At 54.2% G+C, this 13,462-nt stretch overlaps 1 protein-coding gene across 1 annotated transcript; it reads left to right on the top strand.

Annotated features, from left to right (window-relative positions):
- The first annotated feature begins 7,794 nt into the window (after positions 1-7,794).
- On the top strand, positions 7,795-11,296 carry ADRA2A (adrenoceptor alpha 2A). The gene has a single exon (XM_062607839.1). The coding sequence runs from the start codon at positions 8,016-8,018 to the stop codon at positions 9,348-9,350; it is 1,335 nt and encodes a 444-aa protein (XP_062463823.1). The 5' UTR covers positions 7,795-8,015; the 3' UTR covers positions 9,351-11,296.
- Positions 11,297-13,462: the final 2,166 nt, after the last annotated feature.

Genomic DNA, 13,462 nt, shown 5'->3' on the forward strand with positions numbered 1-13,462 from the left:
CAGATAGGAGAAATGCTTCCTGGGGAGAGCAGTGTTTTGTATTGATGAAAAGCAGCTGATGAATAAGCAAATAAATCAAAAGCTGTACCTTGCAATCTGCATAGGGATAGTTGTATTGTAGGCAATGAGGAACGAGCACGGTAGTGATGATAGATCTCCCTCTGCGGCAGTGTGGCATGTGGGACCTGCAAACCACTGCGAGGATGGAAACCCTGGCTCTGGGGAGAGGAACCCTCCCTCCTGTGCCTGCCGGATGAGGAACGTTCCTGTCTGCTCTCAGCTCCTGGCTGTCAGCACACAGGGCAGGGAGGTGTTGGGCCATCCACCACAGAGGTCAAACACAGGGCAGATCCTGGCCCTGTGACTCTCCTTTCTGGCAGCTCCCCCGCAGGGTCCTTCCCTGCCATAGAGCAGACCCATGTGGAAGCATTTCTGCTGTGTGCAAGTGAGTGGACTGTGGGAAGGGGGCCTAGGCATGGGGGCGATCTCTCCTTCTGCATGGCCTGATGGCAAAGGAGGAGGACGGGGGAATGCTCCTATAGAGAGTTGAAGACAAGCTCTTCCTGGCATCCATGTGCTCGTAACACCTGGCTGAGTCCACCATGAAGGCTTTTTCTTGAAGACGGAGGGGTTCGATCTAGACGATCGTCCTTTCCAACCCAAACCACTCTGTGATTCTGTATTTGTGTTCCTTTCCAACACCCTTTCTCCTTCTCCAACACTGTGCTGCTAACAGTTCAGCTGATGTGGGGAAAGGATAGGACTCTGCTCACCCCAGCACCGTTTCCTGGGGGCTTAGCTCAGCCCGTGCCTTTAGCTAAGCTGGATTTGGCCACCAGGACACCTGGGTTTGCACTATCCAGTGCTGCTCTTCTGCAGATGCCCTTGTTTGTTGTCCCCCTGCGAGCTGGGGCTTCCCCAGAGCCAGCCAGGCAGTTCTGGGGAGAGGCTGGCTCAGGAGGTGGCCAATGGCACCTGGGGAGGAGAAGCTACAGGAGCCTGTGGGTTACAGCAGGGCATGGGCAGATGGTCCTGGGATGGGAGTCATTCCATGCAGAGGAGTCTATACAAAGCCATCATTTAGGACCAGGGGACTTGCAGGGCTGTGGATGCTGCCCTGTGCCCTCCCCTGTGTCCCCAGATGTGGGGGTACCTAGGGGAAGCTGGTGCAAAGAGAGGTCTCCTTCCAGAGCCAGATGCAGCTCCTGGATGGCTTCTCAGTGTTATTTGCTTTTGCCACTAGATGGTGAAATAAGTAATAAGGGAAAACTCAGCTAGTCTTGCTGTGTTCCCCGGTGGCCTCCCTGCCTGTGAAACCATGCTGATGCACTCTGCTTTCTGGGAACCTGGCAATTCAGGCAATTATCCTCTGGACCTTTTGTAGAGTTCAGCCTTCAAGAACTGCTGCTGCAGCCCCGGCTCTTTGATCTTTTTAACTCTAGTGCTGCCACCCTGGATTCATGCAGACATGGCAAGCTGGGTTAAATGCAAAGAGCAAACCTGCCCGATGCGGGAAAGCTGTCTCCCCCCCTAGCAGATTGCTGCGGTCTGGTTTCTGAAGGGGGTATATGATCTGCTCCCCCTTTCCCGTGATGATCTGGACCTACTGTGAGGACCACACCGTGCCAGTGGGAACTGCAGCCTCTAATCCCTGCTTGGCTGCTCTTGTTGTACTCTCTCTTTTCAGAGCTGGTTGCTTTGCTCTGGCCATGCCAAAGGAGCTTGCTGTGGCTGTGCAGTGAACCAGAGAGTTACAGCTCACCTGGGGAACCTCTGCCTTTGCAAGAGGGATTGAATGGATACTACTGATTGCAGCCCCTGGCCAGAGGTAGTGTCATTGTCAGTCTCGGAGACGGTGAAGGACAGGGAGGGAAAGGGGAGAGACACGCTTGGACCTTAGGGAGTGGAACTTGAACGAAGAAGCTGCTCCTCAGCTGAGTAATTGAATGTTAATCTCTCCCAGTTGGGAAATTAAATGTTTGAAAGTGAGGCAGCCTCAATTTTGCCTTAAAAGTGGGCTGGCTGCACTGATGAAAGGTAACCTGTTGAGCTGCAGAAACCTGATGGGTTTCATTTAGGGAGGGTTATAAGGAAAGTGAGTGGAGCCCAACCTTTCTCCTCCCTGCCTGCTGGCCAGAACCAAAAAGCTGGTTATAAAAACCCTTCTGGCCATCTGTGCACTGCCTCTGCTTGCACTGCAGGCTTGGACAGCCACTGGCTTGGCGCTGCCTGGAGAGGCTGATGATGCAGGCTCCAAGAGCGCAGCAGTGCTCTGTTATCACTTGATGGGCTGTGTTTTGGCTGTGTGATCCCATATGTACAGAAAAGCCCATTGTAGTCTGGTAAAGTGAGGCAGTGAGTCAGTCCCCTGAGCAAGGAGCTGATGGTGAGCAGTATGGAAGCTCCTTGTAATGTATTAGGGATGATCCATAGACTGTTTGGGTATTTTTAATTACCTTTGTTATTGGCTAATTTCAGTGGGATCCACCTCATGAGCTGGCAGCCTGGGAAGCCTGGGGAAGGGAGATGGAGCTGCTCCCCAGCACTGAGGGATGGCCTCAGAGGTGCTTCTGGCCATGTTGCAGGATGCAGTAAGGAGGAAGGATTCTCACATAGGGAACTGGATAAAGTAAATAGGACTGCACAAAACCACACTCTCCTGCACTTGGCACAGAGGAGCACATGTGTGCATGTACTCGTGTTAGCTACAGACAGAAAATGCACAGTGCTCTCTCCCTTAGGCATGAAGTGCCTGAGAGACTCAAGGCCAGCAACACGCAGGCAGCCGGAGAGGTTTCTTGTTGTGCATCACTCCTGCAGAGCTCAAATGAACCTTTCATGTTGCAGGGGCCACCAGGCAGAAGCAAAAGAAGGTGAATAATGAATAACCAAACTAGAGGCTCACAACAGCACAGCCCCTGAGCCTCCACCTCACCCCGGCTGCCATGCTATGATCTGTAGCACAGAAACATTTCTCTTGGCTGTTGGTTTAGGGCTGTGCAATCAAACCTGGCAGTTAAAATCCTGCTGAACAGGGCAGGCAACATGAGCAGCAGCTAATGAGGGCAAGCAAGCAGAGCTTTCAGGCTGCCTGCAAAGGAAACCACCGGAGGAGCAGATGATCACATAGGATCCATCTTGTGCTGGTCTGAGCCAGCTCTCTGCAGCTGGGGGTAGTGAAGAACTGCTGCCATAGGTAATATTCAATGTGCCTCCTTTCCTTCCCCTCTGAACATCTGATACCACGGCAGCATCCCCGCACGCGAGGGGATTAGGTGCTAGCACAGGCTGCTGCCGCAGCTATCCGCTTCCTGCTGGTTTATTCACATAACTTGGGAAAGTACATCCAGCAGCTGAGCCCAGACAAACTCTGTTGGAAAACACGGCTCTGCAGAAGCCTTTGCTGTGAGAGCTGGGAAAAGAGCAAACCTCAGCCTCGCATGTGCAGTGGTGGATGGGGAAAGGGCAGGCTGCGGGTTTGAATGTGTGTGCCGGAGGAGAAGTGCCTGGGGAGGTCCCAAAGCAGCCGGAGGGGTGGGCAGAGCAGCCACGTTTCTGAGGATTGTTTTTTAAAATGCATGGAAAAAATGGATTTTGAAACACCTGCCTGGGAATGCGATGCTGTGCTTGCTGGTTTAGTTTTTATTACTTTGCAGTGGCATCACTGCATCCAGCAGTGCCAGGTTTGCCTGCAGAAGGTCTTGTTCCTCTTCCCCTGGTGGGTCCTACAGAGTTTTTCCTCCTGGGGTTAACTCAGTAATGGGAAAAAGCATGTATGTGACTTGGATGCCCCTGCTTGCTGTAGGCCTGGAGGAAAACTGGCCAACCCAGTGCTGCCATGAAGAGTTACTCCATCAGTAGTCCAGCAGGGGCGACCAGCCATGGGATTTCAGTGTGTTGCCCCCAGAGGAGCCCAGTGACTAAAGGGAATGTTCCTGAAAGACACCCTGCTTTGATTTATGCAAATGCACCTGTCAGCAAGATCAGGCACAAGGAGGGCTTCCTGCCATGGATGTGCAAATATTGAGATCAGTGCAAACCACAGACCTCCTAGTACAAAGCAAACTGACTGCAGTTCACCTCTGGTCACAGAGCACCTATATGGCTCCACACCAAAGCACCCCACTTTGATTGCTTGTGTCAAGTCAGCAAGCAGCTTCTACTGAGAGGTAATGTCTGCACCTTGTTCTAGTGGTTGCCCGAGTCTCTGCTGCCAGGACTGAGACAGCTTTAGGTTTGTCCAGCTTCTGTAAGCCTCAACCAGACTGTCCGAAAAGCAAGTCTCTGTCCTTCAGCATCTCTTGTTGCTTCTTTCCTTGCCAGAATCTCACTGCTCTTCTGGAAATTAATTAATTCCTGAGGCTGCTTGTTCAAAACACACATTTTGCAGCCTTATTACCATAGCGATTCTTTCCAGAGATTATCTCCCCATAGGTGATCTGCTCCGTGCTGCGAGCATCGCTGAGCCCTCACGGATGCTTCCCGGCTCCTCCCCGAGAGGCAGCAGGAGAGGGGTGGTCCTGGCTTCCGCCGCACCACTGGAAGCGATGCCGGAGCTGATGGGTGGAAGAGATGCATTCACATGGAAGCGGCGTGCCTAACGAATGACCCAAACCCAGCCGTAAAGGTCAGGTTGTTTGCGAGGGACGCGCTCCGTGTACACACGCTAAACACCGACTCACGGAAAGGGCACTGCTGCCCGCCTGGGACAGCAGCTGGCGGAGGGGGATCTGTCAGAGGATCGATACCCTCCAGCCTCGCTCAGCACCGTGTGCCCAGGCTGTTCCCCCTTGCCCTGTGCTGCTCTGCCGAGGAAGCAGGCTGCTTCCCAGGGAAAGGGCAGGCTCCTGCAGCGCAGCTGAGCACTGTGCTGCTGGAGAGCAGGCTGGTTTATGGGCTCTCATCAGGCACTTGTTGACTGAGTTCAGACGGCGGAGTAGCTGGTATCAGAGCTGTCAGCAGCACATGATTGAAAGCTGAGCATCTGGATGCAAATGCTGCAGGATTGATTTATGAATTTATTCACTAGCTGTTATTTCAGACCCTCCAAAGCTTTTCTCTATGCTCTTCCAGGGGCTACAAATCCAAGTTCCTTGCCTAATCCCAGAACTCTGGGAGTTGAGGCTTTATGAATATTCTAATTACCATCATTGTATAAACCCATAAAGGCTGCTGTCCTGCAGGACAGGGTTGTCATGAGAGATCTTAAGGGTCTTTGCCAGCCCTGTCAGTTTCTGACCACTTTTGATCTCAAGAATTGGGCAGATACATGAGGTAACCTGCAGAGGCAATAAAGGGAGACTTGGCATAAGTGAGTGATATTGCAGGCAGCTCTGAGTGCTTCTGGTGTCAATAAAACCAGAGATGTCATGCACACAACAATGTACAACAATGTGAGGCAGGTGTCTTTGATGAGGCAGGTTTTCAGCCTCTCCAAGATGAACATAAAGCCACCCCAGCTTTCTACTGGTGTTTCTGGAACAAAGTTTTTGGCCCCTTATGCTCTTTGTCCCAGCAAATAGCCCTGACCAAAGCTCTGCTGTTGTAATGCGGTGGCTCGGGATGGATGCTGTTGTCTGGATTTAGCTTCAGGCAGGTGGAGGGTGTCCAGCCACAAAAGGAGACAGAAAATCTGGTCATGTTTTCCTGTTTAAATCCATCCTCTGCCTATGTTGGGGAATGAAGTTCAGTTCTGCAGAGAACATGTGGGCATGCAAGGGGTTTCCAGAAGGGCAGCAGCTCAGGTCTGGAGCAAAGCATCTTAGGTGGTCCCTAGTGGCCGTAGTATGGTGCTGAGGTCAAACTGGTCAGAGAAGGGGTGATCTCTATCAGACACGGATCTGCACCCTCCCTCTCTCTGGGTCATTCCATCAAGGCAGTGACCAAGGGGGCTTCTGCCAGGGGTGATCTCAAGCCCCTGCAGATCCCGTACTGAGGAAGACCCAGTGCTGGGCAGAGCTGTGCATCCTCCTGCAGAGCACACAGGTCCCTGCAACAAGCAGAACACAGGAGATGCTCACAAAGTCCATCGTCTCCTCAACCTCCCACCTGGCCTTGCCATGGACTTAGGTGAATCCCTTCACCATTTGTGCCTCCCCTTGCAGTGGACTCTATGGTTATATATCACATTTACCCTCTGAGATCTTTTGTGTATGCACGTTGTCACCTTGGGTTTCATTTACAGGTTTTAAGTGACCCCCTGCAGATGCCCTTTTCACAGCCAAACTGGTGCAGTGGGTCCTGCACTCCCTTGCTCCAACAGTGGGATTCCCCTTCATTTTTCCTCACTCGGCCCTGTGCCAGCCCCAGAGGCTGTGCTGCCTGGCTTCCAGACCCTGTCTCTCCCACTCCAGCTCCCTCTCTCCCAGGCACTGTCACTCCTGGGCCTGGCTTATAACAGTGTGTGGCACAGGGACAAAGATGACAGGGCTTCCTCCATCTCGCAGAGGACATACGTTCATTGGCCCAAGTGTTCAGCACAGAGATTAATTGAGAGCTGCCTGAATCTGGAGCACCAAGTGAGCATCATCAGAGCAGTCTGAAAATGAGGGAGAAGAAACCATAAGCAAGAGGATCAGGGCCAGAGTCCGTGTGCTGCGTGGGTGAGTAATGTCTACATGCTGAGAGCTGACAGCCTTGGGGGCCGGGCGGGCTCCCAGGAACGTCACTACTGCTCTTTTGGCATTGTAAAGGTCCCGTGTTGCTCTTGCAGCCGTGCAGGTGGGTGATGCCAGCTGCTGTGCTGCTGGGGATGCTCCCTAAGGCCGGCGCATCCCGTGGGGCAGCTGCTGCCTGGGCCGGCTGCCTGCATCCCTTCCTCCCGCCCGTGGGGCTGGGGAGAGCCAGCGGGGGGCACGGGGGAGGCAACGAGAAGGGCCCAGGGGCAAGAGTGCGGGATGGGAGCTATGGGCTATGGGATGGGAGCCCGTGTGGGTGCTGCGGGGTTGAGTCGGGTTGACAGCAGGGCTCTGCCCTAACCCGGGCTCCGCTGCCCCATCGCTCCCTCGGGGAGGGCTCCCCCGGTCCGGCGCTGTGCGAAGACGAGCGGCGGGTGCAGTGATGCGCCGCGGCCAGCAGGTGCCACTGCCCCCCCGTGCTGCCCGGGGCCGCCGCCCGACACGGCGGCAGCGCGGAGCGGGCAGCGCCCGCCCCCGGGGGTGCCTCCGCCCGTGCCCCGCTGCCACCGGCGCGGACGGGAGCGGGGCCCTGCCCTGCACCCCCCGGGGCCGTCAGGCGAGCGCTGCCCCCGGGAGTTCCAGAGGGCACGGCCGCGCAGCCGGCACCTGCAGCAGAGCCCGTCGGTGCCGCCGGGCACACGCGGGACGGGGCGGGCAGCTCTCAGCATCACAGCGCGGGCCGGGGATGCCCAGAGCCCCGCGGGCTGCGCAGCGCTGCACGATGGTTGAACCCCCCGAAATCACACCCTGCCCGCTCCCCCTGCGCACCCACCGGGCTCCGCTGCTCTCTGCTCCCGGTGCGAGCTGTGGGGCAGCGGTGCGAGGGGTCTGGGACGTGTGTTGAGGCGGAGGTGCTGGGGGTGAACGGGAGTGCACAACGCAGGAGGGGCCGAGCGGGCAGCGGGTGCGTGTGTCCGTGAATGAGCCCCGAGCGAGGTGAGTGCGCGGGGGGCGGCGGGGGGAGCGCAGGATGGGCGGGCGGTGCGTGTGTGTGCCTGTGCGTGTCTGTGTGTGTGTGTGTGTGCGCTCACCGGGGGCAGCTCCCCACGTGGGGCTGACGCGGCAGCCCCGGCCTGATCCGGGGCTATAAAGCTGCTCGGCGGCGAGCGAAGCAGAGCAGCCGCCACCGGCTGCAGCCCCAGCCCCGCTCCGCGCCCCGCTGAGCGGCTCCCGGCGGGCAGCGCCCCAGCATGAGCCGCTGGAGCTCGCACCCTCCCGGCGGCCGCCGCGCAGCTCCGCCCCGGCCAGCGGCGCGGTAGGAGCGCGGAGCCCCGCGGAGCCGGGCGCGGTGCGGGTGGGGCAGGGGGCGAAGGGCGGGTGTCCGCGCAGCCGGGGTTGATGTTTAACCTGGAGCGCCCGTTCACCGAGAGGGGCCACTTCTTCTCCTCCATGGAGTACCAGCGGCAGCTGGAGGAGGAGGAGGGCTACCCGACCCTCGGCACCAACGGGACCTTCAATGACAGCGGGGCCGGGCCGGGATGGGGCACACCGTACCTCCTGCACACCACCATCACCCTCATCAGCCTGGCGGGCTTGCTCATGCTCTTCACCGTCTTCGGCAACGTCCTGGTCATCATCGCTGTCTTCACCAGCCGGGCGCTCAAGGCCCCCCAGAACCTCTTCCTGGTGTCCTTAGCTTCAGCTGACATCCTGGTGGCCACGCTGGTCATCCCCTTCTCGCTGGCAAATGAGGTGATGGGGTACTGGTACTTTGGCAAAGTCTGGTGTGAGATCTACCTGGCCCTGGATGTGCTGTTCTGCACCTCCTCCATCGTGCATTTGTGTGCCATCAGCCTCGACCGTTACTGGTCCATCACACAGGCCATCGAGTACAACCTCAAGCGTACCCCCCGCCGCATCAAGTGCATCATCTTCATCGTGTGGGTAATCTCGGCCGTCATCTCTTTCCCACCACTCATCTCCATTGAGAAGAAGAGCGGGCAACAGGCTGACCAGGGGGTGGCAGGTTGCAAGATCAATGATGAGAAGTGGTACATCATCTCCTCTTGCATTGGCTCCTTCTTTGCCCCCTGCCTCATCATGATCCTGGTCTACATGCGCATCTACCAGATAGCCAAGAGGCGAACCAGGGTGCCAATAAACAAGAGGGCAGAGCGCCCTGAGAAGAAGCAGAACGGCCTGACCGACAAGGAGGACCTGCCAGTCACAGCTCAGCATAACGGGGAGAAGGCAGCAGGAGGTGGCAGTGGGCAGGAGGGAGAGGTCAACGGCATAGACATGGAGGAGACCTCTTCCTCTGAGCACCAGGAGAACAACCAGTGTAAGAAGTTGGAGAGACCACCAAAGGGAAAGACCAAGACTAAGCTGAGCCAGATTAAGCCTGGGGACAGTTTGCCCAGGAAAGTGGAGGAGGAGAGGAACACCAAAGGGTCCCGGTGGAGGGGCAGGCAGAACCGGGAGAAGCGTTTCACCTTTGTGCTTGCGGTGGTCATCGGGGTCTTTGTCATCTGCTGGTTCCCCTTCTTCTTCACCTACACTCTGATGGCCGTCTGCAAGAGCTGCTCCGTGCCTGACACCCTCTTCAAGTTCTTCTTCTGGTTCGGTTACTGCAATAGCTCCTTGAACCCCGTCATCTATACCATTTTCAACCATGACTTCAGACGGGCCTTCAAAAGGATCCTCTGCAGGATAGAGAGGAAAAGGATTGTTTGAAGGACCCTTTGCTATGGGCAGGACTAACTCAAGGCTTTGCAGGAGAGCGAGGCACGGCTCTCTTGGGCTGTGCTTGCATGGGATTGTTTCCTTCAGCTCGTGAGCAGGAAGCCTTTAAACCCTGAGATGAGCCTATGGAAATGCTGGTCAGCAGCAGTGAGGAGCAGCAGGCAAGTGGAAGCCCGAGCCACGGCATTCAGCTTTCCAGGGGAGGACGGCCTTTGACTTGCTTGGTTTGTTCTGTTAGTTTTGGGTTTCCTTTTGCCAGGATCTCTCAGTGGATCTTTTTGTGACTGCTCACTTTGACTCTTTAAAGACAAGCAGTGTGCAGCTCCGTGAGATGAACAGCAAAGAGGGAGTATGCCACTCCAGAGGCGTTGGCTTTCTATTTCATTGTATCTTTTATTTTCCCCCAGTTCTGTATGTAATTAATTTTACCCCCCCCCCCCCCCTTGTAAAATGCAGTGTTGTATCCTGAATTTGAATGTCTTAATTTTTGTAAGGCAAGCAGCTTTGAAGTCGTGAATGCTTTAATGATCTTGGATGCCTGAAAAGTCCTTCTTTTCCCCAAAGCCCCCTCATTCAAAACCACTGACCAACTAGAGCCATTCCCCCTACCTATCAGTTTGATAATATTACCAACATTTTCAGTGTCCTGCCTGTTGGGTTTTTTGGGCTATATATGTTAGGATCACAGACCTCACTCACCAGCCTGGCTATTTTTGTTGTTATGTCTTTATCCTGTGCCTGATTCTGTTTGATTTCTGTGTTGCCTGTGATATAATGCAACTGAGATTGTAACTGTCTGCTCGTTATTCACTAAAGCAGACCCTGCCGGAGCAGTGGCTTTGCTGTGCAGGCAGGGACATCCCAGTGATGGAGTGACAGGCAGTTTCCCGTGCAACATGAAGCTTGGGACGCAGCCAAGCTCCCCATGAGTTAATCTTGGTTGGTATTATACCACACTGCAACACCGGGGATGTGTTCGATGCTAACTTGCTTCCCCCCGCCTCCCACTGTAAATAGATAACATTTCAAAGCAAAGGGCAGGGCTCAGTGTATCACGTTATCTCATTTGTATTGATTTGTGATGGTTTAACTCCTGCGGGATTTCCTGCAGGAGAGGAGGGGGTTTGTGTGCAGGGCGGTTCCCTCTTTCCAAGTTAAGGGAGAAGAGCTCTGTTTCTGATCTGCCAGTCTCATCTTCCCTAGGAAATACGAAAGCATCCCTCGTTCACTCTTATACAGGGCAAAATCTCCAGAATGGGAAACTTCACCGACAGTTTCTCCAGTATTTTCTAGTGTAATTCAGCTTTTTTCCTTCCTTTTTAAAACGTGTAAATATCGTGAGATTGGAGCAGGAGGGAGAGTCGATACTGACTGCTTTTACACTCCTTTCCTGAAATGTCTTTCAGCTCTTTCTGCTAAGATATAATAACACAGAAATGGACAGAACAAATCTGACATCCTTGTGCCATGAGAAATGTCTGGAGAGCATTGAAAGGAAAAGCTTTTGATTCATCACAATAAATGAGTCTGTAAAACCTTTTAATGTTATGAAAACAGCTTTATCGAGAGCTGATGGTCATAGAAATTGTTTGGAGGAAGCAAAGTTTGTCTACGTCTTGTGTCTAAGAGGAATTTGCCTTCTCTGATGTCATGTGGTGCATAGGAAGAGGCTTTAAACCCCAAAATTTTACTTTTGGGAAGTGTTTTGTTGATTTTGCTCTCTCTTACGACTTTGTGATTAACTCCGAGGGTCCCCGGATGCATCTCGAGACCTGGAGAGCAATGTTTACATTCACTTGCATTTTAAGGATTGACTCCTCAAGAGGTGAGGAAAGCAAATAACCTGTGCTTTAATGTAAACCCAACCCCAAACCACGAGCAGAACTTGCTACAATGGATGATTATTTTTATTAAATAAAAGAGCATTTACAGATCAAGTGTGAAACCCTCTGCATAATGTCAGCTGCTTTATTCCATTCTGTTTTCCAGCTGTTCACCCCTCCTCCGGCAGCGTTGGGCTTGGTGTGTTTTAAAGAACACGTTGGGAAAAGCACTGGTGTTTTCTGAAAGGTGGTGTTACCCCAGGTAGGGAACAATGGCTCCATTCACTGGGCAGTGGCATAATAACAAATGAGTCCTTGGTACTTCTTGGTCTTTATTTTCTTTATCCCCTTTCATGCCCCAGTAAAAGCACTCCTGTTTCTTAAAGAGCTCAGTGTTCCAGGGTGTGATTTGCTCCCTGGCCATGCAGCCTGGCACTGCTGCTGGCGATGCCAGGCTGGTGCAGCATTTACAGCTACTGGGTTGAAAGGTTCTTAATAATTAGGCTGCAGATGGGATTAGAAATGATTAGGCTGGAAGGGACATTTCTTGATATATGCAGAAGTGTCCATCCGAGTGGGACTTTGTTTCCAGCTGGATGGGTTCACACCAGTGCTGCAGAGACCCTCCCTGAAGGAGGGTGATGGGGATCCACCAGATAAAGTGCTGCTGCTGTGTGGCTGTCTGCCTCCCTGAGGACCACAGGGTCCACTCGCCATCGGCTTCAGCTGTGCTGCTTCTTTGCCACAAGTGCCAGGTAGCTCCAAAGGTGGTGGTGGGGGGACCTGAGGTGCTGATCCTGTGAGTGCCTTAGTGTGTGTTTCATTTTGTTCAGGAGCACAGGTAACTCTCTGGGAGCTCTGGCTCCTGCTCTTCTCACTGTTGGGGTGCTTGGAGCCACCCTGCTTCCCTGCTCTGCTTCTTGTTTGGTGAGAAAATCAGTGACCAGAGCTCAGTGCTGAAGCTGCTGCTTTCACAGCCCCACTCTGCCAGTGGCTGAGGTGCTCAGCAAGCTGGGAGGTGGACCAGGGCTGGCAAGCAGCATCGCTGCTGGGTATAGGGCACCTGATGATGGCCCAGAGATGAACACCTTGGTCACCTCATGATGGGCTTTGCAGGCCAGGAGAGCCTGATCCTGCTGTCCTTCCTCTGGTCTCAGCTGGTCTTGTTGGCCATGGAGGGTTTTACAAAGCAGACCTCAGGGAGGCATAGGAGATGGTGCCTGGGACAGGAGGCAATCCAGCAGCTATTGGTTACTCTTGCCCCGTCCCTCTGGCTGTCTGATGTCTCTGTGGCCAAATGTCTAGTACAGACTGCAGAGTATTTCGGTGGGTTTGGGGCTGGGGCACTGGGGCTTTGGTGGGCTTTTAATTGGTGAAGGTTGCACAGCTCAAATGTCTGATTTCTCCCAACTTTCCATCAAAAGTAAAAGGTGCCTAAAACTGAAATTATGCCCCAGGGTTGTGTCCTCCTCAAAACCTCATGCCCTTGTGGTCAAACAAAATACTCAAGGGTCTACTTTCCATGGGGGCAATGACTCCCCGCGTCTGACACAGCAGAACTGCTTGCCTGTGCTTTGGAAGGTGAGGACCAGCCCTGCTGCCTCCAACCCAGAGGTTGTGCTGATGTGGGCTTTGCTGGAATGCTCCCTCCAGCCCTGCCATAACCATGTCCAGCTCTGCTCACCTCCATGCCTGCCCAATCTCGCTGTGGGGTTGAGCCCCATCACCCTTTCCAGGCCTTGACGCCTGGCTTTTCTCCTTCCCAAATCCTTTCCTTGCAGGAGAAGGCTGCCTCATTGCTCCCAGCTCATTCCCATGCAAATGATGCATTAGGAGATGTAATGAACTTTGGTTGTGCTTTATAACCTTTTATTTTGCAGCTGAAAGGTTAATGGTGCCAGGACAAGGAGGGAATCTCCCTCCCAGTGGGCTGGGAGCCATCCAGCCTGGCACAGCAAGCAGTGGGCAGATGATGCTGCCAGCTCTGCCCTGGAGAGGTTTCTCCATAGCTTTCCTGCATGGGGTGACCCTGCACCCTACACGCTGTATAGGGACCCCAGAGGACAGCCCAAAGGGCTCAGGGACATGCGGGAAGGACCCAGGTGAAGTGGTCTGGTGTGTCACTAAATGTCCCTGCACAAGCAGCAGGGTTGCCCTTGAAGAGATGGGTGTCCTCCTACCCAGGGCTTGTCCCTGACCCCCTCAGTGTACTGACACATGCATTTATTTTGGTGGGGTTTTGGTCCCCATTCTCTGGCGTGGGGAGGACAAGGAGCTTGT

The sequence above is a fragment of the Pezoporus occidentalis genome, unplaced genomic scaffold (genome assembly GCF_034315485.1).
Source record: "Pezoporus occidentalis ecotype Australia unplaced genomic scaffold, CSIRO_AGI_Poc_V1 ctg127, whole genome shotgun sequence".
Taxonomy (NCBI): Eukaryota; Metazoa; Chordata; class Aves; order Psittaciformes; family Psittacidae; genus Pezoporus; species Pezoporus occidentalis.